General features: G+C 42.2%; 1 protein-coding gene across 3 annotated transcripts in view; it reads right to left on the bottom strand.

Moving 5' to 3' along the window:
• The window catches only part of MTUS2 (microtubule associated scaffold protein 2), a 323,316-nt gene that overhangs the window by 125,214 nt on the left and 170,514 nt on the right, over positions 1 to 27,588 (bottom strand). For all 3 annotated transcript variants that reach the window (XM_060080136.1, XM_060080134.1, XM_060080135.1), the window contains one exon: positions 3,910 to 4,008. In XM_060080136.1, the coding sequence (XP_059936119.1) occupies positions 3,910 to 4,008 (99 nt within the window). The remainder of the gene's footprint in view (positions 1 to 3,909; positions 4,009 to 27,588) is intronic.

Below are 27,588 nucleotides of genomic sequence, written 5' to 3'. Positions count from 1 at the left end.
AATTAAATTAAATGGATCATAGACTTAAATATAAAACCTACAACTATAAATCTTTTTAGAATAAAATGTAGGAGAGAATCTTTGTGACCTTGGGTTATGCAAAGATTTTTTAGATAACACTCACAATACGGTCCATAAAAGAAAAAAATTATGAATTTGACTTCATGAAAATTAAGAACATCTAATCTTCAAAAGACATTGTTAAGAAAAGCAAAACAAGCCACAAATTGTGGAGAAAAACTGCAAATCACATAGCTGAAAAAACTGTATCCAGAATATATAAAAACTCTCAAAATTCAATAAAAAGAAGACCAAAAAAAAACAAATGATGAAAGATTGGAATATATATTTTATCAAAGAATATACACAGATGTCAAATAAACAAAAAGATGCTCAACATTATAACATCATTAGTTATTAGGGAAATGCAAATTAAAACCACGAGATACCACTGTGTACCTACTGTAATGTACACTATTAAAAAAAACTGACCATACCAAGGGTTGGCAAGGATGTGGAGAAACTGGATCTCTATGACACCACCGATGGGAATATAAAATGGTAAAACCACTTTGGAAAACAGTTTGGAAAACTTTTAAACAGTTTTAAAAAGTTAAACACACAGCTACCATATGACTCAGGCATTCCACTCCTAGCTGTTTGCCAAGAGGAAGAAAAGCAGAAGGCTATACCAAGACTTGTACAAATGTGCATAGTAGCTTCATTTATAATAGCCAAATCCTTGGGGAAAAAACCCCAAGTCTCTCAATAGGTAAATGGATAAACTGTGGTATTTACACAGTGGAATTCTATTCACCAATAAAAAGGAATGGACTATTGCCACGTGGATAGATCTCAAAAAAGCCATGCTGAGTAAAAGAAGCCAGATAAAAGTACAGTATATATTTTTTGTTTCGTATTTTCTTGGCATAAATATTCCAATCCTTTTATTTTCAACCTTTTAGGATTTTCTTTTTTTTTTTTTTTGCCACGTGTCATGAGGGATCTTAGTTCCCCAACCAGGGATTGAACCCGTTGAGGAACTAAGATCCCTGCAATGGAAGTGTGGAGCCCTAACCACTGGACCACCAGGGAATTCCCTAGTATTCTCATATTTTAGGTGTGTACTTTGTAAAACAGTCTAAAGCTAGATTTTACATCATACAATGTGCACTTAATAAATACTGTGCGACTGTTCAATAAATGAATCCAGTCTGGTAATCTAAATCTGTGATTTAGTCTAAGAGTTTAGTTGATGTACATTCATTATGACATCTTTAAATTCATTTCTTTTTTTTTTTAATTAATTAATTTGGGCTTCCCTGGTGGCGCAGTGGTTGAGAGTCAGACTGCCGATGCAGGGGACACGGGTTCGTGCCCCGGTCCAGGAGGATCCCACATGCTGTGGAGCGGCTGGGCCCGTGAGCCATGGCCGCTGGGCCTGTGCGTCTGGAGCCTGTGCTCTGCAACGGGAGAGGCCACAACAGTGAGAGGCCTGCCTACCCCCCCCAAAAAATAAATAAATAAAATTTAAAAATTAAATTTATTTATTTATTTATTTTTGGCTGTGTTGCTGCGCGCGGGCTTTCTCTAGTTGCGGCGAGCGGCGGCTTGGCTACTCTTCGTTGTGGTGTGTGGGCTTCTCATTGCAGTGGCTTCTCTTGCTGCGGAGCACAGGCTCTAGGCACGCAGGCTTCAGTAGTTGTGGACGCGGGCTCAGTAGTTGTAGTGCACAGGCTTAGATGCTCTGCGGCATGTGGGATCTTCCCAGACCAGGGCTGGAACCCATGTCCCCTGCACTGGCAGACAGATTCTTAGCCACTGCGCCACCAGGGAAGTCCCTGAATTCATTTCTAATACCTTATTTTATTCGTTCAATTTCTTCCATATCCTTACCTCCTCCCTTCCTTCTTTCCTCTCTTTTCCTCTCCGTTTTCTTTTTCCTTTCTCCCTCTTTTGCCTTCATTTATATACATTAAAATTTTTCTTAACCCCTCTTTTCAACTTTTCCCCCTACTGGTTCAGAACTCTATTTTATTGGTAATTCTAAAAATGTTAACATGTATAGTTTAACTTAACCAAGTCTGAAATTACACAATGTAAAACATCTTTACTCTCTTATTGGTGAATAGAATTCCACTGTATAAATACCACAATTTATCCATTTACTTACTATATAAGGACCTCACTCACAGTGGCTTATTTCCTTGTGTGTGTAGCAGTTTCACATTTTATTCACCAAGTGGACACAAGTACTGCAGCATTTTAAGCTGAGTTTTCAGACTGTAGTGGTAGCAGGCATTCCAGCTCCCTGATTGAGGCAGGGTGGATTGAGGTGAGGATTTCCTAAGGGAGGACTGGTTCCCTTCCCACCTTCTCTCAGAGCCAAAAAACAATAGGCCAGACTCCTCCTGCAGGGTGAGCTTTTTTCCCTCCCTAATTTGTCTAGTGAGGGTGTTGCCCTTCAGAAATTCCAGATTTATGAAGGGTTCTCTGATCTCATCTCCCACCCTCTTTAGGCACTGGGCTTGTAATAGGGAAGAAAAAATCTGACTCCATATTAGATCTGTTTCTTTTGCTTCGCTGCCTGTGCTTAGTCATGCTGGCTCCACACCTTTTGTAAAAGAATGTTGCCTATAGCCTGAAATATACAGGATAGCCTATTCTCAAGGCTCTGACCTTTAAGAAGGTCATTCTTATAGAGAAAAAAAGTTGCAGAACAGAGAAAAGCATTTGTCTTGTTGGACGTTTACAGGAACAGCCTAACCTGACCTACATGCACAGCTGCAAGAACAAAGGATTTCGACACCAAGAAGTTTGCAACAACTAACCACGCCCCTCCCTTACCTTGCCTTTAAAAATGCTTTGCTGAAACCCTTTGAGCAGTTCGGGGTTTTGTGGGCACAAGCCACCCATCTCCTTGCATGGCCCTGCAATAAACCTTTCTCTCCTCCAAACTCCGAAATTTCCGTTTGTTTGGCCTTACTGTGCATCATGTACACGAACTTTCAATTGGTAACAGGTTTTGTCCCCTGACCCTCTCATGTGTGGCTTTGGATTACTTCCTATACATTTTTAATTTACCAGAAATATTAAAAAGTTCACTATTCTCCAAGCTTTCTGGTTAACAGTGTGGCAACTAAGAGTGCAGCTTTGGGATTCAGAGTGCCTGCATTCAAACCAATACTCTACTACTTATTTCCTGTGACTCTGGGCAAATTAACAAAAATCTCTGTACCTCAATTTCCTCGCATGTAAAGGGAGAGGCAATAATAGTGCCTGTCTCCCCGTTATTGTGGGCCTTAAATAAATGAATATATCTAAAGAGCTTAGGACTGTACATGGTATACAGTAAGAACTCAAACGTCAGCTGCTATTACTGCTACTATTTTTGTGCTTAAAGAAAATGTTCTGAGGTTATACTGTACTCTACTCTACAAAGGGGTTGATACCTTACAGTATGAGCTTTCTTAATAAACAATTTTCAACTTTCATGTGACATTACGTAGCTTATTCATATCAGGAGGTAAATCAACAAAATAACAAGTATTTGATACCTATCATTTCTCTGTTTTTCTTCTGCTTGGGAAACATTATCTCTTGAAGTTAGACCTCCAAAGTCTATTTTTCAATTATAAATTATTTTATATTCTGTTGGAATAGCAGATACTCCTACACAGAGAAGATTCTACCACTTAAACGTAGCATAACATTTTGTGTTTTAAGACAAAATGATGCCAACAGCTGGTTCATTTCAGCTAGAGTCAGAATACATCCATACATGTATGTCAAGCCCTGGAACCATCACGCATACCACATGGGCTGGCATTGCTCCACTAATGACATTTGAACAAAATAAATTCCAAGTTCAAGTCTCCACAGATAACACAGTTCACATTTCTTCAATACCTGGCGAATGAAGCTTGGTGGTTGAAGCCGATATTCTCTTAGGAGATGAAACTGCAGGTTTATTAGCATCTTGATCTTTTTGTACTTCTTTCTTTGTTCCTATATATAGTTTAAAAAGAGAAAAAGAAACAAAGAGAGCTCATTACAATTGAAACAAACACAAATTGTTTGTGGAGAGGGAGGCTTAACAAAAGGCACAGAGAACAGAATAATATTTGGGTGATGTGTTGCTATGGTCACCACCCCCTGTGCTTCAGGAATGACACACTTGTTTACAGCAGAGGGAATTTTGCTTTGAGTAGTCAGGGATAAGTACACTGCTGTCTCTGATTTGATGAAAACCACCCCTATCTCTGGAGGCCACCGCACCCCAAAGACCCCGACAAACTATCTGGGGATTAAAATTGTGAACAAATTTTCATCACACGGAGAAGGAAGCTGTAGCCCAATCTAACTGCTAACGACTCCAGCATCATGAGAGTCGAGCCGCGGGGGACACAGTCTGCCTCTGATTAATTTCCACGCAGCTGGTCCACCGAGGTGACCTGGACAGCCTCTGAGCTCTCTCTCTCTGCTGCAGCTGAGCCTTTGTAGAACCTGCTGGCAGAGCCGGCTGCAGCAGCATGGGACAGCCTGAGCTCGGGCCATGTCTAAGACCAGGCACTCAGGACACAGCACCGTCTCTCCCTTGTGTGGTGGGCAAGGACCCTCCCCATCACATCCCCTTCATCAGAAAGTCTAAGAATGATGGATGGAAGATCAGAGGAATAACGCCGACCTGGGTGCACCTAGACCCGTCTCCGCCTCAGCACAGTTTATTATGTCATCTCAGAAATAAACCCTCGTGAGGGTGATGGTTCCTTAGAAGCGGAACACAAACTTCCCACTTTGCCCCACGCCCTGCACCCTTACTCCAGTTCCAGAGGTAACCAGCGAGCAATTTGGCCTTTACTCTTCCAGACCTTCTTCTAGGTATTTCTAAGTATATCTACCCAAATACAAATACAGCTATGAATTAGCTAAATGCATCCCATACTGCAATTTCTTTTTACCTACCCACACTTTGGAAGATCTTTTTCATATCAGTGTATTCATAGGTCTTTAAAAAATGCCACATCATATTAATGGGCAAAGATGTACCCTAATTTACCCATCCTCCTGTTGACGAACGTTTAGACTGCTTGCAAGTGTTAGCTATTAAAATAGCTAAATGTGTTATAATAAACATACTTCTACTTGTTTCTTTGTACACGTGTACCAGTATCTTTACAGGATGAATGCACAGATACACTTTTGCTGGATTAAGATCCTGCTCATTTGCAATCTTGCCAGACACAGTCCAACTGTCCTCCACGAAAAGCTACTAAATTTACACTCCCAACCAAGTGTGTGAGGCCAGTTCTTCCTACACGCCCCGTGCCCTACCGACACTGAAGTCTCATCATTTCAATTTTTGCCAGACACTTAGAATCTTTTCAAATTGGTCATGTGCATTTCTTTATTTGAAAATTGACTAATTAAACCCTCTGCCCATTTTGCTTACTGATGTGTGAGAACTCTTCATTTATGCTGGATATTAATCCTTTGCCTGCTATACAAATTATATTTTCCAGCCTTTCACTTTTTACAACTTATTTACAGTACCTTTCCTTGTACAGTAGTTTTAAAATATTTACATGTTCAAATATGTCAACTTTTCCCTTACAGCTTTGAAAGCACTGTTACAGATCATTTATACGTATGTGTGCGTGTGTGCGTGTGCATGTGCGTGTGTGTGACTGGGGAGAGATCGTTCCAGGCTCTGGAGGGGGAGGCAGGGGTCTGGAGCCAAGCCCTCTGTCCCTCTCTCCCTTCCGGCCTGACTGCGCTACTGCGTCTCCCGACACCGGCGGACCTGCCTCACCCCTCTCTATCCTTGTCCACCCATCGCCTGCGGCTCTTCCCACACACCTGTGAGCACCTCCTCCGTTTTACCGCCTTTGGACACACTGTTTGAGTCTTGTTGAGTTACCTCTTCTAAGGTCTGAGTTCCCTTGTGCATGTTTAGCCACTACTTTTTTTCTTCCTATTTTCAAAAAAGGTGCTTCATGCATTTAGCGAACATACCCCAAGCCTGTCCCTTCTCAGCAAACGGCTCCACCCTTCACTCACTGTGCTCAGGCCGACGAACACACAAGGAGTCACCTTGTTTGGCTCCCAGCCCCCATTCAGTCCATGCGCAAAGCGTGCTGGATCTCCTGGGTGCACACCTCCCAGGTCGGACCACTTCTTGCCCCTCCCCACTGGTCACCATCGCCCCTTCCTCCTCCCTCAAGGCCTCCCACCGCTCTGCTGCCACCACAGCTGCCCCTGTACTGCATATGCCCCCAGGGCAGCAGGTGAATTAACTTCAAACCCAAGTTAGAGTGAGTCATTCCCAATCTCAAAAGCCTCCACTCACCTCCCAAGATACTCAGAGTGAAATGCAGACTCCTCGGCACCCTAACAAGGCCCTACAGACCAGCGCCACCCAACAGAAATACAATGTGAGCCACTTACGTAATTTCAAATTTTCTACCAACAACATGTAAAATGTACAAAGTCCAGTGAGATTAGCTGTAATAATATGTTTTATTTACACCAACATGCTGAACATCGCTTCAGTGTCCAGCACTGGTCACATTTCAAGGGCTCACTGACTGACTGTGGGCCAGTGAACAGCACAACCCAGAAGTGCTGGTCCCCAGGCTACATCACACACCTGTGGTAGTTCATTTTATGTGTCAACCTGATGGGGCTACGGTTGCCCAGACATTTGGTCATACCTTATTCTAGATGAGAGTAACATTTGAACTGGTAGGCTGAGTAAAGCAGACTGCCCTCCCCAGCGTGAGGGGGCCTCATACAATCTGCGGAAGGCCTGAGTAGAACAGAAGGTTGGGTAAGAAGGTACTTCAGCTGCCTGACTGGTTGATCTGGGACATCAGTCTTCTCCTGCCCTTGGACTGGAACCTACACCATGGGCTCACTGACTGCAGGTCTTGAGACTTCTCAGCTTCCATAATCATGTGAGCCAATTCCTCACAATAAATCTCTTTATATATATATGTATTCTATATTCTATAATATATATATTATATACTATACTATATATATATATACTCTATACTATATTCTATAATTATATATATACTATATATAAGAGTATATATATAGACATAATTATATTTAAAATATATAATAAATATATTTTAATTTATATATTATATATATTTCCAAATATATAAAATATATTAAAATCTATATTTTTAAAATATATTTATATATTTATTATAAATAAAATATATAATATATTAAAATATATTATATAAAGTATATATGTAATAGTATATATATACTATTCATAATAAATATAATAGGATATTCTGTATTATAAATGTATTAATACATAAATATTTATTATTTTCCTATATAAAATATGCTATGTATATACATATGTATCTCCTACTGGTTCTGTGTCTCTGGAGAACCCTAGCTAATACACACACACACACACACACATCCCTCTGCACCTGCTCACACACTCCAGCCACACTGCCAGCCCTGCTGGTGCTCAGACTTGTTGTACTTCCTCCCATTCTGGTCACGTTAGCTTGAGTTCCTTCTGCATGGAATATGCTTCCCCGAGACCTTAGGCTTGGTTCACTCATCTGCTCATTCAGGTCTCTGCACAGACGGCAATCTTCAGGGAGGCCGTGCCTGACACTCCAGGTAAAACAGCCCTCCTGCCACCTGCCACTCTGCCCCTCACCTGCTTCATTCTTCTTCACAGCACTTGTCACCACCCAAAACATCCACACATCTGTTTGTTTACTGTCCACCTTCCCCACTAGGACATGAACTTCAACCAGAGGACACACCCTGCCCTGGACAGTGTGGTCATTCAGTCTATGCCCCACTGTCCGCCCATCTCCCACCCGGCTCTTTTCAAGGCAGGTCATGTCCAAGCATTTGGGGGTTCCAGAAGGCTGGACTGGCGGGGACCTGAAAGCCCAGCCTTGACTCCACTCCACTGAAGCCACATCCACCCTGCAGAGTATCCCACTTATGGTTCATCTCACTCTTCTATTCCCTCCCTCTGCTCAGATTTTAGGTTTCAACAAACACAGAAAGTCAGCCAGACTCCTAGGAACTCAGAAGGGAAGAGTTAAAGGCCAAAGTATGTGCTAAACACAACACTTTAAGGGGAAATTAAACATAAGTATTTATTCAGAGTCTCAATATTTTCCATCCAGTCTTCATGGAGTGCTATCTGGCAGCTTCCATCAAAAATTTAAACATTGATAGACTTGACCCAGCAATTCTGCTTCTACAGATCTCTCTTTGGAATACTTCTACAAGTGTGAAAAGATGTACATTCAAAGACATTTCATACATTATTCACAACAATAGAGATGTACAAATAACCAAAAATGCACACAGGGGAATGATTAAATAAACTACTGTATAACCATATGATGTAGCACTATGCCGCCATTAAAAAGAATGAGGTTGTTCTATATTATACGGGCATGGAAAGATGTCCATGAGAAATAAATTAAAACGCTAGTTGTAGGGCCTCCCTGGTGGCGCAAGTGGTTGAGAGTCCGCCTGCCGATGCAGGGGATACGGGTTCGTGCCCCGGTCTGGGAGGATCCCATATGCCGCGGAGCGGCTGGGCCCGTGAGCCATGGCCGCTGAGCCTGCGCGTCCGGAGCCTGCGCGTCCGGAGCCTGTGCTCCGCAACGGGGGAGGCCACAACAGTGAGAGGCCCGCATACCGCAAAAAAAAAAAAAAAAACGCTAGTTGTTGAACAGTATGCACAGTATTATCCCATTTTTATGACACAAAAATGTTACCTGTATTATAGTTGTAAATATATAAAAATAACTGAAAGGCCATTTTCTAGTTTATTTTTTTTCATTTACTAGTTTTTAAATGTTTTTAATAATGGTTACTTCTGAGAAGTAGGATCAAGGGAATTTTACTTTTTAATATGCTTCTGCATTATCTCCACTTTTAATGATGAGCACACACATTACTTTTATAATAAAAAATAAAAGGCATGAAACCAAAACCAAAATGAAAATAATCTATCAGCTCTCTGAAAGGATAAGGAAGGAAACCAGCCTAGTACAACCAATTCTACAAGAATAACTTGGATCGCAAGTTTCACGACCCTTCCCCCTAGGAACACAGTGCTGCCTGGAGAATTCCTGTGTGGTTCTGGGAGCTCTTGATGGCACAGAAAATTAGGGCAAGTTGTCAAGACTTACAGTTGTTTTCGCAGCTTTCTTGCAAGCTGGACTCAGCTTGCATGTTTTTTGAGTACACGGTCAGCTTTCGTTTTACTCTCTGAGATCCCAGGGTGCCTAGCGAGGCCAGTTCTGGTCGCTCGGTTCTCCTGCTGCCTCTGTGGCCACTCCCCCTTAGTCCTGTCCCTGCGCCTAGTAAAGCTGCCCCAGGATTCTGCCTCGACCTTCTCCTGTCCACTCTTCTGGATGAGCCTGTCCACTCAGCATGCTTAGACCACTGAATTATACCCACTGCTGACTATAAAAATCTGTTATTTCCAATCCAGATGGGCCCAGACATCTCTCCTGAGATCCAGACCTGTTTTTAGGTGTCAACTAGACATGACCACTTACCTACTGGATGACCAGATCATCACACCCTAAATGGAGGTAATTATCTTCCTCTCTAATCCACTCCTCTTCCAACATTTTCTTTCCTGGTCAACTGTCCCCCTAGTCACTGAAACCAGAAGCTAGTGAGTCCTCTTCCTTATTATCCTCCCAAATCTAATCGGTTACTAAGTCTCTCTAATTCTGCCCCTTTATCCATCTTCACGGTTTCCCTTAGCTAAGTCCTCCTCATTTCTTGCTGGGACAACTAGGAAAGTCTCCTAAGTGATTTCTCAGTCTGTGTCTCACATTCTTCATCTTTAGTCAACTCACCCTTCTTACAGCTGCCAGAATGACCTTTCAAATTACGTGATTTTACTTTTAAAAGCTTTCCAAAGCTTTCCCCAGTCTTCAGTAGGAAGCCCCAATTCTGTGTTGTGGAACAAGCAAGCTCCAGGATCGCACTTCCTCTGCTGCGTGTCCCCTGCTGTGACACCGTGGTCCCCTACGACGCTCTGTGCTCCCACCATGCTGTCTCGTAGTCTGGAGGGCTCAGTCTCTCCCTCAGCTGCTTGGCCCACCTCATCATCCTCAAATTCAGCTCATCCCCTCTCTGAAGCCCTTCTGTATGAGTTTCTGCTTTGTCACTGGAACAAATTACCATGATCTCAGTGGTTAAAAACAACACACGTTTATTCTCTTACAGTTCTGGGGTGGGGGGTTGTCAGAAGTATGAAATCAGTCTCACTGGGCTACTGTCAATGTGTCAGCAGGGCTGTTCCTTCTGGAGGCTCTGGTGGAGAATCCGCTTCCTTGCCTTTTCCCGCTTCCAGCCTCCCTTGGCTGTGGTCCTTCCTCCACCTTCAAGGCACATCACTCCAGGCTCTGCTTCCATCATTACATCTCCTTCTCCTCCAACTCCTCCCTCCTTCCTCTTATAAGGACCCTTGTGATTACACTGGGTCTATCTGGATCATTCAGGACACTGTCCCCATCTCAAGAGCCTTAACTTAATTGCATCAGCAAAGTCCCTGTGGCCATGCAACGTAACATTCGTAGGTTCCAGTGACGAGTACATGGGGGCCATTTGGGGGTCATTATTCAGCCTATCACACCTTCTCTGTCTACCTGAATGAAAAAATGAAGAAACTCTTTTTGCTCACCAAAAAGGCACTCAGTATTTGGCCTATATTAGCACCCTAAATCCCCGTCACTTATGAAGCTTTTCCTAATTTCATCAACTCCTCTTGAATAGCAGTCTTTCCTTAGAGCCCATTCAGCTTTCCCCGTTTTCTTCCACCCAGTGTAGACCGTATGCCTCTAGTAGACAGATGTCTCTTGTCTGGCCTGACCAGCTTCTATTTACTGAACCCATGCTGACCTTTGGGGAACCAACCCTTCCCTGCTCTTGGTCCATGTGGTTGGGTGGGGCTGACCTGCCTGGATCTGGAGGTGGGCATGTGACCTAGGCCTGGCCAGTCAGAGCTCTGCATCACACCAGTGTGACAGAGCCTCTTGGCTTAGGAATAAAAAGAAGATCCAACCTGGGAGAATGAGAACCCTACCTTGAGAATTCTGCTGGAATTACTAGAAAAGAATTCTTGTTCTGATAGATCCCTAGGTTGGTGGGATATAAATCTCAACTGCCTTTGACCATCTCTGACCAAAGGGGAGAGCCTTTGTGAACAAGAAGCCAGCCAAGGGGAAAGAAGGGGCAAGAGATGGAAAACGTTGATGACGACATTGTTTAAGTACTGTGGACAGCCCCACCTTACATTAGCATCACCTCCTGAGCTTTTCAGTTATGTGAGCCAAAATCTCTCTGATATTTTGCTTTCTTTTTTGCTAAGGCAGTTTGAATGGGGTTTCTGTAACGTGCAACCAAACAAGACCTGAATTACAGGATGCCAGCCAGTGGAAATAGCTCCTTAATAAATACATATACACGCTCATCTCGCATGGGGCTGTATATTGGCCAAAACTACTCCTTGTGTACCTTACATAGGCTGAGATTCAGAGCTATATAAACGAATGTGTATACACAAAATCCAGAGCCCTATCATCGGAGCTTTTGGGGTGGAAGGAAGAAGGCGGCAGGTGGGGAAAGAAATGCCAGCCTCACTCTGGTCTCAGAGAAGAAGTCATAGAGTTTCATTTGAAGCATGGTCACAGATGGTAGTCACCCATTGCCAGACAACCCCTACACATCCAAATGGCCCTAAAGCGTTTCACCATAAATAGAGCAGCAAAACACCGCCCTAAGGCCCAAGTCGGAAGGTGCTCCCTGGCAAACCATACAGAGCTCCTTGGAAGAGGGAAGAATAGCATGCCAGCTCAGCTTCTCATGCAGACAAGGCCTTCCACGGTGATCTGAGCGACTCTGACAAGTGTTTGTGTTCTATTCCAAGACCCACCTGGTGTTTTATTACAACCTGTTCATCACGATGCTTAACACCAAGCCCACCTGTGTGGGAGCCGTGAGAATGTGACTAAAGCTGCCCAATCAAGAGCGACGGATGAGCATGAGGCTGTCCTCTTAAAAAAATATGACGACAAATGTCAATGGTTAAGTCAGGATCCTCACTGAGCACATCAAAATGGAAAGAAAAATTCAATTTAAGGTAACGGTTAGAAGAATGCTATATACTTTTTTTTTATAAAAAGCAATACGCACATCAAAAAAAAAATCAAAGGGAATTTGCAGAGGCTCTTAACCACACTCACAATAGGCCACAAATCCCTGCAAATCAATCTTGGTAGAAGTAAGAAAAGATAAGAAAAGGAGGATAAAGAAATATGCACAATAACTGACTTTATCCCCCAACCGTCTAGCCTTCTCACTCCATCCACCTGTGAAAGCACAGGTAACGGGGCTAATTCCTCCCCCAGCCCTACAGACCCCACCCAGGCAACATGAAAAGCCACGTTGGGAAGATGAAGGGGGGCAAGAAGAACAATGAAAGGTCAGCGTGGCAACAATGAGTGTTACGATCATCAGGCAATGGAACTGGAGGAGGTGATTAGGAAAAAATGAACGATGTAATCAGGAAGTAGGGATTCTGATGTCACTTATGACAAACAGAATGAGGGAACATTTCAAGGGGAGATTTATAGCCGTTGAATAGGATGAAGAAAGGAAATGTTATCTAGATACGAATACATCAAATAAAAGAGGAACCTGGATGAGGTATAAATCAGAGAGAGAGTGCATAAGAGAGGATTCAGGAGGGCTTGCAGGGATAAAAGAAAGAAACAGGTTTTAGCTGCTTTAAAAAAAATCAACAGGAATATCTGATGTTGGTGGAGAATGGAGTTAATGAGGGAACAATCTGAATACATTCGAGAAAATGCTGGATTTAACCTGTTTAAGGTTCATTCAACTCCATTTATTGCACGCATGAGGGCAGACCTTGTAGCTGGAAATTTAAAGTAAAATAAAGGAGGTCTCTGTCCTCAAATAGAGACCTACAAAAAAATCAGACTCACAACAGAGACCTAATTATTTCCTGGGATAAACGCAGGGATGATTTAATTCTGAAGATTGTTATGAAAAGGTAAGGATAAAAGAATGAAGAAGTGGGTTTGGGGGGAAAAGATTATATCTGTTTAAAAGCTTCTATGTATATCACCTCACTTTAACCCTCTCTCATCTCTGTTGGTATTATTATGGGTATTATTACTTCGTACATGAAGAAACTGACGGTGTAGAGGTGGTAGCATGTCCCCATTTACTAGCAGGTGGCTGAGCAAGAGCTAAACGTGCGCCTTCCCGCCCTCATTTTAGCTCGCGTTTCACCGCCCCACAAAGGCCTCGGTGAGTCCTGAACGTACCGAGCCCTACAGCCTGCCTGCAGTACGAAACACAATGAATCCAGGTGAGTCTGACTCCATAGGAAGGTTTAAAGGGAAGCAGGAGGGTGTATGGAGGAGAATCCTCGGAGCCGAGAGCGGGGATGGAGCAGGGGAACGTAGATGCTGAAGGGCTTCTATTTGGGGCCGTGACCAGGAGACCAGGGAACGCTCAAGCCGTTTGTTTTCTAAAGCTGGAGGCCAGTGAATCCCAGCAGTCTTCCCATCCCTGGCCCCAACGTTCCTCTCTTTCACTCAGTCTGCCCTGTGTGGAACTACTTAGTCCTTTGGTAAATAACCTCCCTCTCCCACTTCCGTCCTTAACCTTTCAGAGCAAGCTTCTCAAACGGTCCTCATCCTCCTCATCCAACCTATCCTCAAGTCAGGAGATTTCTTCCAAACTACCCAATACAGCAGCAGAGCTTGAGGCCCCCGTGTTCGCGTAGAACTCCTTTTCCTTCGAGGTTCCAAACTTCTGGCTCATGTATTGTAACCCTGCTCCCTGATGTCACCTACATTATAGTCACCGTCCCTCACTTACCCTTAGGCGTGGTCTTCCTCTTACCCCAGGGCCTGCCATCATCCGGGTAAACTTCCATGACCCCTGCATAACTCATCTGACATCCCAGCCTTTCAGTACTTAGACATTCGCGACTCTTGCCAGGCACCTTTAATCAGGACACCTGGGTATCACCCTGGAGCGTGTCATCACCGAGAACGTCACCTCTGAAAACCACACACCGCACCTTCTGAGCCCGACCTTCTATCCTCCAGCTGTGTTACTGCCACACCATCAGTTCATGAATCTAGACAACAAATCCCTTTACCCCAAACTGCCAGGCTCCTCCTGTCCTTGCCTCCTTTCTTACCCAACCTGAAGCTGCCCCCAGTGTCCTTCACCTCTACTAGCCTCTTGTCTACACTCTTGCTCTAATATCACAGGCAGCAGAACCACGTGGTCACAACCATCTGCAGAATCCAACCCTCCCTTAACCCAGCTGTCACCCTCCCCTAGTCCAGCTGAGTACACGACAACACAGATGGAGGCGCCAAGTTTACAGTCGACAGCCGTAACTGCGGCCACAACCCAGCCCAGCAATTCTCCTGTTGTTTTCTTTTCATCTTGTGCATTCTCTTTTTTAACCTACTTTTTAAAAAATCATAGTTCTACATCTGTATCTTTCTAAAAGATTATTCCACATGGCAAAACAAAAAACAGCAGTATCTTGTCCCACCCTCCATATGCCCAATTCATAATCATCACTTTCAACTTTTTAAGCTGTTTTTCCTAGTATCTATCTCCATACATGTAAGTAACATGTCTATACTGCTAGTTTTTTTGATAAGTTTATTTATTTTATTTATTTATTTTTGGCTGCACTGGGTCTTCGTTGCTGCGTGCAGGCTTTCTCTAGTTGCAGCAAGCAGGGGCTACTCTTTGTTGCAGTGCGTGGGCTTCTCGTTGCGGTGGCTTCTCTTGTTGTGGAGCACAGGCTCTAGGCATGTGGGCTTCAGTGGCTGCGACATGCGGGTTCAGTAGTTGCGGAACGCAGGCTCAGTAGTTGTGGCTCACAGGCTCTAGAGCGCAGGCTTAGTAGTTGTGGCACACGGGCTTAGTTGCTCCACAGCATGTGGGATCTTCCCGCACCAGGGATCAAACCCGTGTTCCCTGCATTGGCAGGTGGATTATTAACCACTGTGCCACCAGGAATGTCCATATACTGCTAGTTCTTGATACTTACATTTTAGACATTTTAATAGCTCTCTACTACAGAAAATGACAAATTTTCTCTCTATAGGCTCTCTATAGGCACTACCTCCCTCTTCAATACAGGTGTACAATAATCTTTGTTTAAGTCAAAATTCATTGTTCATTTTGTTACAATTACATAAATACTATTCACAACTGAGCAATTTCCTTACTTGTATGACTTTTTGTTTTCCCTGGATTTAATAGTTGCCTTGGTTGTTGTTTGTTTAGATTGTTTATATCTATGCAATTTGCTAATTCTCCCCAGAACTCTTTATCAGTCATAACTCTTCTCTCACAATTATGTAAAAGGTTTCATTTTTGTTTCCCTGGAGGCTCCAATTCTCCATTTTCTTCTGGACTCATAACTTCTTGCACTGTTGCACAGCTGTCATCCCAGAATCTCCCTTCGTCATCATTCCGCGAAATACCTTTGTCTCTTTCCCTTACTGGATCCCTTTTTTCTGGACCTCTCATGTATTCCTTTTTCTTGGTCTGCTTCCTTATTCTGGTAGAGTACTTTCTTTTTTTTTTTTGAGTTTCCAGAGAAATGTACATGAGAAATAAATTACTTGACATCTTCCATGGCTGAAAATTTTTTCTTACAGTTGACTCTTTGGCTTCATACAGAATTCCGACGTGGCAATCATTTCCCCCAGAACTGTGAAGGCATTTCTCTCTTTTTTTTTTTTTTTTTTTTTTTTTTTTTGCTGTACGCGGGCCTCTCACTGTTGTGGCCTCTCCCGTTGCGGAGCACAGGCTCCAGACGCGCAGGCTCAGCAGCCATGGCTCACGGGCCCAGCCGCTCCGCGGCACGTGGGATCCTCCCGGACCGGGGCACGAACCCATGTCTCCTGCATCGGCAGGCGGACTCTCAACCACTGCGCCACCAGGGAAGCCCAGGCATTTCTCTTTTAGCTTCCAGGTTTGCTACTGAAAAGTCTGATGCCACTCTGAATTTTAACCTTTTGTATGTGATCTGTTTACTTTCTTGGTACCTCTTTTTTTCCCCACTGTTGTGAAATTTCATGATGTGCCTTGTGTGGGTCTTTTTTCATTCATTATGCTGGGCATTTGGCAGGCTCTTCTAGTCCTACAGTTCTAGGAAATTTTCTTGGAAGGTTGCTCTGATAATTTCCTCCCCTCTGATTTCTCCATTTTGTTTTTATGGAACTCCTATTATTTGTGTGTGTATATTTATATATACAACCTATATATAAATATCTCTTTGGATCTCTCCTGGTGCACATGACACTCAGCACTCCCAACACTGAACTGTCTGTCACCTAACAAAACTTCCTCTCAGTCCTATTTTCTCTGTCTCGGTAGATGTGTCTTTTTTTTTGCTATATGCGGGCCTCTCACTGCTGTGGCCTCTCCCGTTGCGGAGCCCAGGCTCCGGACGCGCAGGCTCAGCGGCCATGGCTCACGGGCCTAGCCGCTCCGCGGCATGTGGGATCTTCCCGGACCGGGGCACGAACCCATGTCCCCTGCATCGGCAGGCGGACTCTCAACCACTGCGCCACCAGGGGAGCCCGGTAGATGTGTCTTTTGTCTGAGCCAGTCATGTTGATTGCATCCTTATCTCCTCCCTCATTCTTACTTCTTATATGCAATAAGATGCCAAATCCTATGAGACATACATCTTGTATCTCTCTAAAATGTAGTCCACCTCTTTTTTTCGTAGTCGCTGCAACTCCTCAATTCAGATCACTGTCACTTCTCTTGCACAGCTGCGCACCACCTCCTACCTTCTCTTCTCTCCAGTGAACCCTGCTCCAACTCATCCTCCAGACCTCAACCTAGAGGTCTCTGGATGCTGCTAGTATGCTCTGTGGCTACAACCTTATTGCACAATAGGTTGAAAGCCCTTTACCTGTCCATGTTCCCCATTCAACAATGCATCACATGAAAATCGCCCACTCAGTAAATATTTGTAAATAAATAGAATTGGTTATCATTACTAACTAATCATGTTCTTCCTCTGTGGAAAATGAAGTCAACCTTGAGATTAGGTAAATTCCTGATATTTTGAAACCTCTTCTTATTTTCTTTCTCTTTTTCAATTCTTCTGCAGTACCTCTCTCTCCCCACCTAATAAACAGGCACATCCCAAGTGAGTAATGAGAAATCACCTTACACACTCTTAGAACAAAAATAAGTAACGCTCTGCATATGATGGATCTGTGGGAAGAAAATAATCCAGTTCTGGGGAATCAAGACACTGTGTGATCTATTAGGCACTGAGGAAATGTGAATAAGTAAGTCGTGGTGCAAAAAGTACTTTGTATTTTTGAAACTACCCAAAGAGATACTGGGGCTTTATTCATTGTGGCAGTTTTAGTTAGGTAAGCCCAAATGAAAGAAATGGTCTGGGATTATTTGTCTCATTCCATTCAATAATTTACTTTCACATTAATTCAAGAACACAATACAATTGTGCTTTTCACAGCTAACATTTTCCCCATAGAAATATGGTCTACTTAATATTAAATAAGTGCCCACACATTAGTTCCCTGTAGTTTTATTCCAAACGCTGCATCATCCCTTTCTTATTTTCTGAACTATTCATTCCTTGAAAAATCCAAAGCATTCCCTTATTCATTTGTTCATCATGTATTTATTGGGTGCGTCCACGGTACTTGATGGGGTATTAGCTGTTGGAGAGTCCAAGGTGAAAGACAAAATCCTTATGTCCAGAAATTCACCAACTAGTGGGACACGTAAGTAAGTAGTGACAAGATAATGCATCAGGTGCCAGCCCAGTGGTCTGGATAAAGATTTCTCAGGGAGCTCAGAGCAAGAGTCAGGTAGGGCTTCACCGAAGAATGTTATGTTTGAGCTGAGGTGTGAACTATGCAGGACAGTCACCAAGAAGGATAGGACACAACAGGCGTGGGATCCTGTGCAAAGGTACAGCACGTGCAGGGGCAGCAGAGTGGGGTATGAGACGTGAGGGTTTGCTCGAGTCCCACCTTCCTGGTCTCTAGCCCTCTATGATCTCCAACTGCACCAGGCAAATACTGAAAATGCTTAGCATAATGCCAGGCACTTATTAAGCATGCAAACACGGTACTTATTAACAATATTAACTTAATTATTATAAACATTTGTTTAGAACCTATGGATTATCAGTGCAGTGCTAGTGTATTAAATCATTACTGAATCAGGGTGACAAGAATTACACATGCTTCTTTTTCCAATAAGGCATCGAAGGTTAGAGAAGTCAAGTAACTGAACTAAAGTCACCCAGCTATTGGTGGGTCTAACTTCAAAGCTCATTCCCTGTTTCCTCTGCCAGCCAAAGTCTATGTGGTAGAAACTCTCAATTAACAGTGGCTTATTAACAAAGTTATTCCCCTCATTGGAACAAAAATCATGTGGAGACAGAAATATGTCCAAGGTATCTTTGTTTTTTTAAACCTAAAAAGATGTAGCCAATGAATAAGAAAAGGGTCCTGTAACCTTGTTGTTATATTTTCCCAGATCATGGGCACAGAAGCACTGCATGCTGGCAGCCCAAGAAGGTGGGTTCTCTGCTGGGTGATGTTGGTCCCAGCAGCTGTGTGAAGAGGCCCATCACTGTCAGGGCTACAAAAAGGGCACCGGCACCGGGTGCAAGTACAGGCTTTGCAGCTGGATGCCGGGGCTTACACCCAGCCCGTAAATCTCCTCGTTTTGTTATCCTGGGAAAACCACTTGATCTCTCTAATCCACAGTTTCCTAATCTATAAAATAGTCTTAAGAATAGTACCTACACATCATAAGGTTTTTAAGAGAGGATGAAATGAAATGGTGGGTGTGATTAAGCATTAGGTAAGTACTCAATAAAGGCTGGCTATTATTATTATTATAGTTGCTCATCAATGAACCATCACATCTGCTTGGCCTGTTTAATATTTATCCCACTGTCCCAGCTCGGATACACAGCACGGTACTGTCAAATTACTTAAAGCTGCATCTACTTAATGAGTGAGGCATTCGGCTTTCATTCACTCCCCATCTACCTGCCATGTGGACTGTTCAACAATCAGAGCTACTTCTAGGCTGGGGGACTCTGTATTTCAGGGTCCTGCGTCTGGTGGTCGTGTGCAGGCTTCTCCTTTTCAGCATGGGCTTTAGACTCCTATCAGTGAGGCTGCTTTGGGGCCCAAAGCAGTTCTCAACACAAATATGCTGATTAATGGATTAAAGATGGACAATACGAAGACTCTGCAATGTCCAAGGAATGTGCTATTCTTTGCCACTTATCTTAGAAAAGGGATGGCTGGCATTTGTCTCTTTCTTATTATATTTGCATTTATTCTAGCTCCCCCCATCCCTGCCCGAAGACAGCAATTAGTATTTGGTATTTCATCGGTGTAAGGTAGCTAGTAAAACATATAAATCTGGAACGAATTGGGAAGTTTTAAACACTGACATGTAATTAAAAGTTCCATGATCACCGGGCTAAGAGATGGGGCTACATCATGGCAGCACTTTGCATACCGATGCATTCATAGTACAGGAGGCAGAGTTCTGAAGCGTATAAATGTCAGAAATCACAATGGAAACCCGGCTCTCCAGGACCATCTGCATTAATTACTTCTGGACCAGCTCCCATAGCTCTTCGAGGCTGACAAGCAGAGTGGGCAAAATACCAGGTGTGTAACCTTTGAGATGCAATACGTGCATATACTCTTCAGTGAGAGCCAGGGTTTTGTGCCTTACTTTGGAGGGGCCACCACACGATAAAAGGTTTCACACCAGCCTGCAGGGGGCTTAACAGAAAGGAGAGTCGCGGCATTTTATAAATTCTCTCCGGTACAGTGAGTGTGTCCCCCAGTGCTTCCCAAATTATCCAAGATATTATCCGTGCCGTTGTTTCCATGAAGGAATTTGAAAGGCACAGCAGAGAAAGGGAAATGTATCCTGTCCCTTACTTGGATCATCCTGTGGCATTTCAATGATAATTGTTAAATAGCCCTCTACGCCACTAAACTGGCAATAGAGGATGAGGGTGTCAGAGCTTTAAACTCAAGTGTCCACACACACACACACAAAATCAAACTGTCCCCATGAACTGCTTAAAGGGCAATGTTTGTGTCATGATTAAGGCCAGGGTGGACTCACCAGGAAAATCAGAGACTGACGAAGCAGCTGTAAATTTTCTGTACATTTTTTTCACGCTGTCTGTCTTTTTACCACTTCACAGCTTGCAAGTTTCTCCATAAAAGGAACGGAAGGGGAAAGGAGGGTGTTTATTTGAAAATTAATAACGAGTCTAGTTTTTAGCAGCCCTAGCCCAGGATTTTAAGGGGAGGGAAGCTTGGGAACCTCTAAGATTTACAAAGAGGGAATCCATGTGTTCACCTGCACAAAATGCTGTTCCCCACCATTGCTGCCTGGCAACTTCGACTGACCCGTTAGGTCTCTGCCTGCATGCTTTTTGCGCACTACAGTAGGTCTGTATGATACGCCTCCACTGTGCACTCAGCATAACTGTAATTAAATAATTACGTGTGTAAGTACAAGTTTTATGTTCCTCTCTCCTGTTATACCATGGGCTCTGTAGCAACAGAGACTGTTTCTGTCTCATTCTTCATGATTTCCCCAAGCATCCAGCACGAAGCTCAACTCAGAGAAGGTGCCCTGTAACATCCGTGGAATGAACGGATGCCCGTCACTCCCCGGGGTGACTGAGCTGGACCCTGGGGTCACAGCATGTGACTCACAGTGCCTCTGGGCTGCCACGAGGAACCTCCCCACTGCTGGCCAGAAAGAACAGCAAACAGGCCTTCCAGGACACCCACGAATGCCACCCTCTGAACGATGAAATGGACAGTCATTCCATCCATCATCCCGCCGTATTTTTCTGTCTCTATGACCTCATGCAAAGGAATGGGTCTCAAATGTATCGATTTTTATCCCACAAAAGTTCTTTCTAACACTTCTACTCTCCTCTAATCTCCTCTATCCCCAACCCATTGCAGGTTCCCCTGCTGGCTTCACAATGACAGATGAGCTAAAGTTTGGCTAGCCACGGGGACCCAGCCTCAAGGGAAACACAGCCAACACCAAATGATAACACCATCTGCACCAAAAAGCCCAGCACAGCCTAACTGCTTTGAACTTGCCTCCTTCAGGTCGTCCCACTCCCGGGTCAACGTGGGCTTCCATATTGTGAGGTGCCATGATTCCCTCACTGTCAGAAAAATGATAGGCTCTTAGAGCTGTTTATGTTAAAAGAGCATATGCTACGGTAAGGAGAACCTCTCAAACCATCCAGACCCAAGATTCCAGTGGCAAAGTGATCCCTTTACCTGTCCTGTCCTTTCCTAGAGCAGAATATTTTATTTCAGCAAGCTCTTACTCAATCTCTTCATTGAAGATATGCCCAGAGAGGGGAGATGATGCTTGGCCAAACTGAAGAGAGGCAGGGGAGAACGTGCTAGAGCAGCTGTTTCCGGAAGCCTGCACCTCAAAGTGCTCGGTGAACACATTCTGATGGTGTTGACAAGCTACTTGTCTTTTTAAATTATAGTATGATATATACAATGGAATATTACTCAGCCATAAAAAGAAATGAAATTGAGCTATTCGTAATGAGGTGGATAGACCTAGATTCTGTCATACAGAGTGAAGTCAGAAAGAGAAAAACAAATACTGTATGCTAACACATATATATGGAATTTAAGAAAAAAAAATGTCATGAAGAACATAGGGGTAAGACAGGAATAAAGACACAGACCTACTAGAGAATGGACTTGAGGATATGGGGAGGGGGAAGGGTAAGCTGTGACAAAGTGAAAGAGCGGCATGGACATATATACACTACCAAACGTAAGGTAGATAGCTAGTGGGAAGCAGCCGCATAGCACAGGGAGATCAGCTCGGTGCTTTGTGACCGCCTGGAGGGGTGGGATAGGGAGGGTGGGAGGGAGACGCAAAAGGGAGGGGATATGGAAACATATGTATATGTATAACTGATTAAATTTGTTATAAGGCAAAAAATTAAAAAAACAAAAAAAAAAAGAACCCTGGCTAGGAGGATGAGCGACTTTTTAGAGAGCCAACCCGGGACACACATACACCAGATTAAAAATACCCCCAAACACAGTAAGAGCGTATAATAAATAACTATTCTCAAATGTGCTCTTACTTTAACATAAAAATATGAAAACAGGTGTTTACTTGGTATATCCTATTTTATTTTTATGTTAAATGAAAGATATTATTTAAACAAAACAAAAATAAGCCCACTTAACAGTAATTAGACGTGATTAATAATAGGAGCAATTAAATAAATGTGTGAGAAAATGTAAAATAAATAAATAAATTATAGTATGCCCAGAAATACCTAAACTTGTGGAATTTAATGCAGAAATAATAATCCCCTGTTCAAGAAGCAAAATTAAGTTTTATGATACAAGTGGAGTTTCTGTAGCCCATAAAGTAACAGCCTCATTATTTCCAGAGAATATTTTCCTTAGGGAGAGAGGAACCCAAACAATAAGACATCAGCTGTTCATCTTCTATATAACCATGGGAAATCCTTCTACAGCTTAGTCTGAATAAAGGAATTTTATTTTCTGTTATACATCATGTCAACATGACAGTATCAGAAGGCATACTGACCTAGAAGTAGTCTATCACCAGATCAATACTTCAACTGAAAATATTTTCCCTTTTGCTACAACAACTGAAAACCAGTTAGAAAAGTCAATCGGTAAAGCCTGATTATTTGTGTAAAATTATACGGATCATATCCTGGTGAGGGCTTCCCTGGTGGCGCAGTGGCTGAGAGTCCGCCTGCTGATGCAGGGGACATGGGTTCGTGCCCCGGTCCAGGAAGATCCCACATGCCGCAGAGCGGCTGGGCCCGTCAGCCATGGCCGCTGAGCCTGCGCGTCTGGAACCTGTGCTCCGCAACGGGAGAGGCCACAACAGTGAGAGGCCCGCGTACCGCAAAAAAAAAAAAAAAAAAAAAAAAACACCCTGGTGAAATTTTATATTTGACATACGAACAACAGAACAACTTTTCGTGACAATTCTGAGAAAAAGAGTCACCAAAACACCAAGGTTACATTTCTAGAATTCTTCCCTTTACACAGCCACAGAGAGGATGTTCGGTACTTTTTTTAAACCATTAGCGCTAAATCCACAGCAGTTTCCTTTGTCGTCACACTGATGTCAAGAAGGCAATGAATGAATGAATGAATGAATGAATGAATAAATAAATAGATAAATAAAGGGATTTCCCTGGTGGTCCAGTGGTTAGGACTCCGCGCTTCCACTGCAGGGGGCACGGGTTCAATCCCTGGTCGGGGAACTAAAATCCCACAAGCCGAGGGGTGTGGCCAAATAAATAAACAAATAAGAAGGCAATGATCATTATTAACTTACAGGAAGATGGTATTATAGGAGTGGATCATGCTTAGCACAGTGCATTAGTTCTCAACCTGTGTCTGGAAAGCTGGGGAAAGAGGAGCATGGACAGAATACAGAATTATTGTAGGGGCTCTGGGCGCTGCATGTGCGGTAACCAGCATTGTCCCAGAGAGAAGATTCAACCTCTAAGCTGTATTTTTCAGTGACAGTTATTTCAATAAAATGTAATTAGCTGGCCTCCATCTGTGTAAGAATCTGTCAGCAGCACAGCACAAAGGTTAGGTATACACCTTTTAAAGTCAGACAGATCTAGGTTGATTCACATTCTGCTGCATAGAAGTGGTATGACCCTGGAGGGGGGGTTTTACTTAATTTCTCTAAACCCCAGTTTCCTCTAGAGCTAAATTAGGTAGAATATAGAAATCCCCAAGCATACTGCATGGTACATAGAGAATGCTCAGTAAATATAGCTTTGAAAAGAAGAAAAGAAAAAAGGAAAAGACCTGAACAAAGTAGTTTTGTTATTTATATTCCTGATATCTAAAACATTTAAGCATCCTTCCAATTATCCAACATAGAATATTACACTTAAGACAAATTAATATTGACTTATTTGCCATCATAGACTGAACTAAGACAACTCTTACTTTAGAAGGACAGCTGAAAACACATGCCAATCATTTCCTTCTAAGGGTCCTCTAAACTCTCGATTATAGAGTTAAATTTCATAAAGGATGTACTCCTAGATTATACTACTTTAGCTCCAGTAAAATATCTCTCCAAACAACTCATTTAATATTATTTCCTTGATTTAGTTGATGTATGGCTATAAGAAATAGCAACAGTCAAAATATGTCTGCGTTATTTGTAAAGCCATATTTCAATGTGACTCCATATTTCTGCTTTTAGGAATCCATCATAAAAACACACTGCATTGCTCAAGCCCTGCCCATTCCCAAGAAGGGCTTGTTTTCATGACTGGCCTTTGGCCAGATCCTGGGAGCTGAGCTTTGGGCATGTTCTGACTGAGGAAAGTGTTCTGCCTACCTGAGGTCTTGGGTCACACGGCACCAGTTTGCCTAGATAGTCCAGCAGGTGCTATATGCCAATGTAACTGACCCATAATAAAAACCCTGGACAACCAGACTCAGGTGATGTGCCGTTGCTTATGGTTGCTGAAGGAATTAAGCACACCTGTATGACTCCACTGGAAGGGGACCCTTGGGACCTGGTGTCTGGTTTTCTCTGAACTTCAACCCATGAGCTTTCTTCCTTTGACTTTTTACTCTGGATTCTTCCACTTTCACAAATTGTAATGATGAATCTAACAACTTCTGAGTCCTGTGAGTACTCCTAGGGAAATCATCAAGCCTGAGGGTAGTCTGGACAACCCCAGCAAAATATGTTTTTGCAAAATAAGCTTATTGCAATTCCTTGTTTTGTGGTAATGAAACATTGAAAACAACCTAAATGCTGAACAAGGGATAAAGAGTCCTACAAATTGGGGTAAATCAATATGAAGTTATTACGACAGGACTAAAAGTTGAATTTTCACATGTTTATCATGACATTGGAAAATGCTTAGGATATAATGTTAAGTGAAAAAGCAAGATACAGAAGTATCTATAAAGCATCAGCTCAATTATGGGAAAAAAATCCATACCTGTTTAGAAAAAAGAGTGAAAGGAAATATGCCAATATATATTATTAGTAGCTATTCATGGACTGAGATTATGAGATATTTTATTGTTTCATTTTTTTCTATATTCTTCATGCATTTTTCTGGGAGCAAATTATTATCCTATTTTTTACTGAGTTGTTTTTATGTATTTCATTGTAAAAACTGAAACGTGGGGAAATTCTAACTATAGAAGGAGCACAAAACCTAAAACTGAAAGTTTTTTCCTAATCACAATTTTTCTCCAATTGGACACTGCACTGATAATAGCTATTAACTATTTAAATGATACTTTCCACCTTTTTTCTATAAATATACAAAAAGGTATACATTAAAAAAAGATTTATTTTCATTTCGGGGTTTGAAAAAATGGGACCCTGTTCTGCAGCTTTTCTTGCTTTAACAATGTATTATGGACAGTTTCTGAATGATTCATATCGATTAGCTCAATCTTTTCAGTAACTAAATAAGTGTATATTGAATGGAGATATATTGTAACCTATTTAAATATTTCCATATTGATGGATATTTAGATTGTTTCTAACTGTTTAGTATTATAATCAGTGTTGCAAAGAATGTTCCTATACATATATCATTGCTGCTTGAGCAAGGATTTTTGTAAAAGACAGTCCCAGATGTAGAAATACTGGATTACATGTTAAAGATAGTTAAATTTTCATAGATATTAACAAACTGCCCTCCAAAAGACTGTCCCAATTTACATTCCCACTAATGCTACAAGAGTGTTTTTTTGCCATGTTCTTACCAACACCTGCTGTAATAAACCTTTTTATTTTTTCTAATCCAATATGAAAAAGATGGTATCTTATTTAAAAAAAAACTGAACGTATTTAGTCATTAGTGAATTCGAACATCTTTTCATATGTTTATGGCCACTGACCTCTTTGTACTTCTATTGTGTAAGTCACCCATTCATATATTTTACCTACTTTTCAAATGAAATTGTACTTTTTCTATTGATTTTCATAATAACACTTTGTTGAAGCATTTTCATTCAGTTTATCATCCTTCTTACCTCTAGGATGTCCTTTATTGCAGACAATTTAAAATTTGTATGCAGTTAAATCTATCATTTTTTAAAGGTTTCCAGGTTTCACATCATGTTTAGAAAGGCCTTCCCTATTCCAAAATTTTAAAATATTATCTAATTATTTTCCTATCAGAAAAGATATGTTTAAACTATACAATTAAAATTATTGTCCATTATGTTGTTCAACATATTTTTTTGAATTCACAGAGTTAAAATTTTACACATTTGTGCTAAAAAATAAGTTTCTCTCTTCTGATAAAGTGGCACACTCTTTTTTTTTTTTTTTTTTCCTGATTGTGTTTCTTCTTTTGCCCTTGCAGTCGGGAAGCTCTGAGCCCAGTTTTATCAGGCTCTTCTCTTTCTTATTATTTGGATTTTTATCCTTGTATCTCTGTTATTCTGTGCCCTTTACTACATACTGCCTTGTATCTTTTCTGAAATCAGAAAGTGAAAACATAATACATAAATTAGAAAATGATTAAACAAATAATAAATAGAAAGTGATTAAATAATTTTAAAAGCCTATTATATTTAATTTAAACTTCTTCAGGTCATTTGTTTCTTAATCCATCTTACTATGAATTCCTGGTCTGCTAGAATTAACTGGCAGCCAGCTGATAAGATTATAGATCTCTTGCTCTCACTCTAATTATCAGTGTACAAATCTGTTTACCTTATTTTGAGCCCCTAAAGGTTAAGGACTGTTCTAATTATTCTTGAATCCAAGTCCCTTGGAATCACCAAGGGAAAGAGGCAAAGCATCACAGTTTAGAAATGTTTCCAACAGCATGCGTTAAAACAAGAGTTGGCGTTACCTAAGTAATGAAGATAACCCAAGCACCTCACAGTCCCAAGAAATACAATTATTTGGAATTTAACTGTAATTTGCATGCCTGCCTTCTGCTTTCTAATTAGCTTTGATGACAGAACAAGGCGACGTGAAAGCTGATTTGGTAGTGGGAACTAGATTTTATTTAAATGAAAAATTCACAGCGGTGGAATAAATGCAAACCTAAAATTCAGTCATAAAATTTATCTTTCAACCACAATTGTATAATCGTTGTTAAATTAGGTGTTGGAGCGGGATGAAGGTTAGAAGAGAACGTCCTGAGATCTCTCAAGGGAGCTTCCTGCCTCGTTTCCCCAATCCGTGCCTCCCCCCCCCCCACCCCCCCCCCCCACCCCCCGGTAACTACGCGTCGCAGGGGTCACAGCCATAGTCTACACAGCAGCTGGTCTGGGGTCCTCCGTCTAGTAAAGGGTGGTGCTTAATCCTCGTTCTAAAACACCCTGGGGACATCCCTGGCAGTCCAGTGCCTTCCAATGCAGGGGGTCCAGG

The sequence above is a fragment of the Mesoplodon densirostris genome, chromosome 17, assembly GCF_025265405.1.
Source record: "Mesoplodon densirostris isolate mMesDen1 chromosome 17, mMesDen1 primary haplotype, whole genome shotgun sequence".
NCBI classification, from domain to species: Eukaryota; Metazoa; Chordata; class Mammalia; order Artiodactyla; family Ziphiidae; genus Mesoplodon; species Mesoplodon densirostris.
This window is presented reverse-complemented; position numbering and strand designations above follow the sequence as displayed.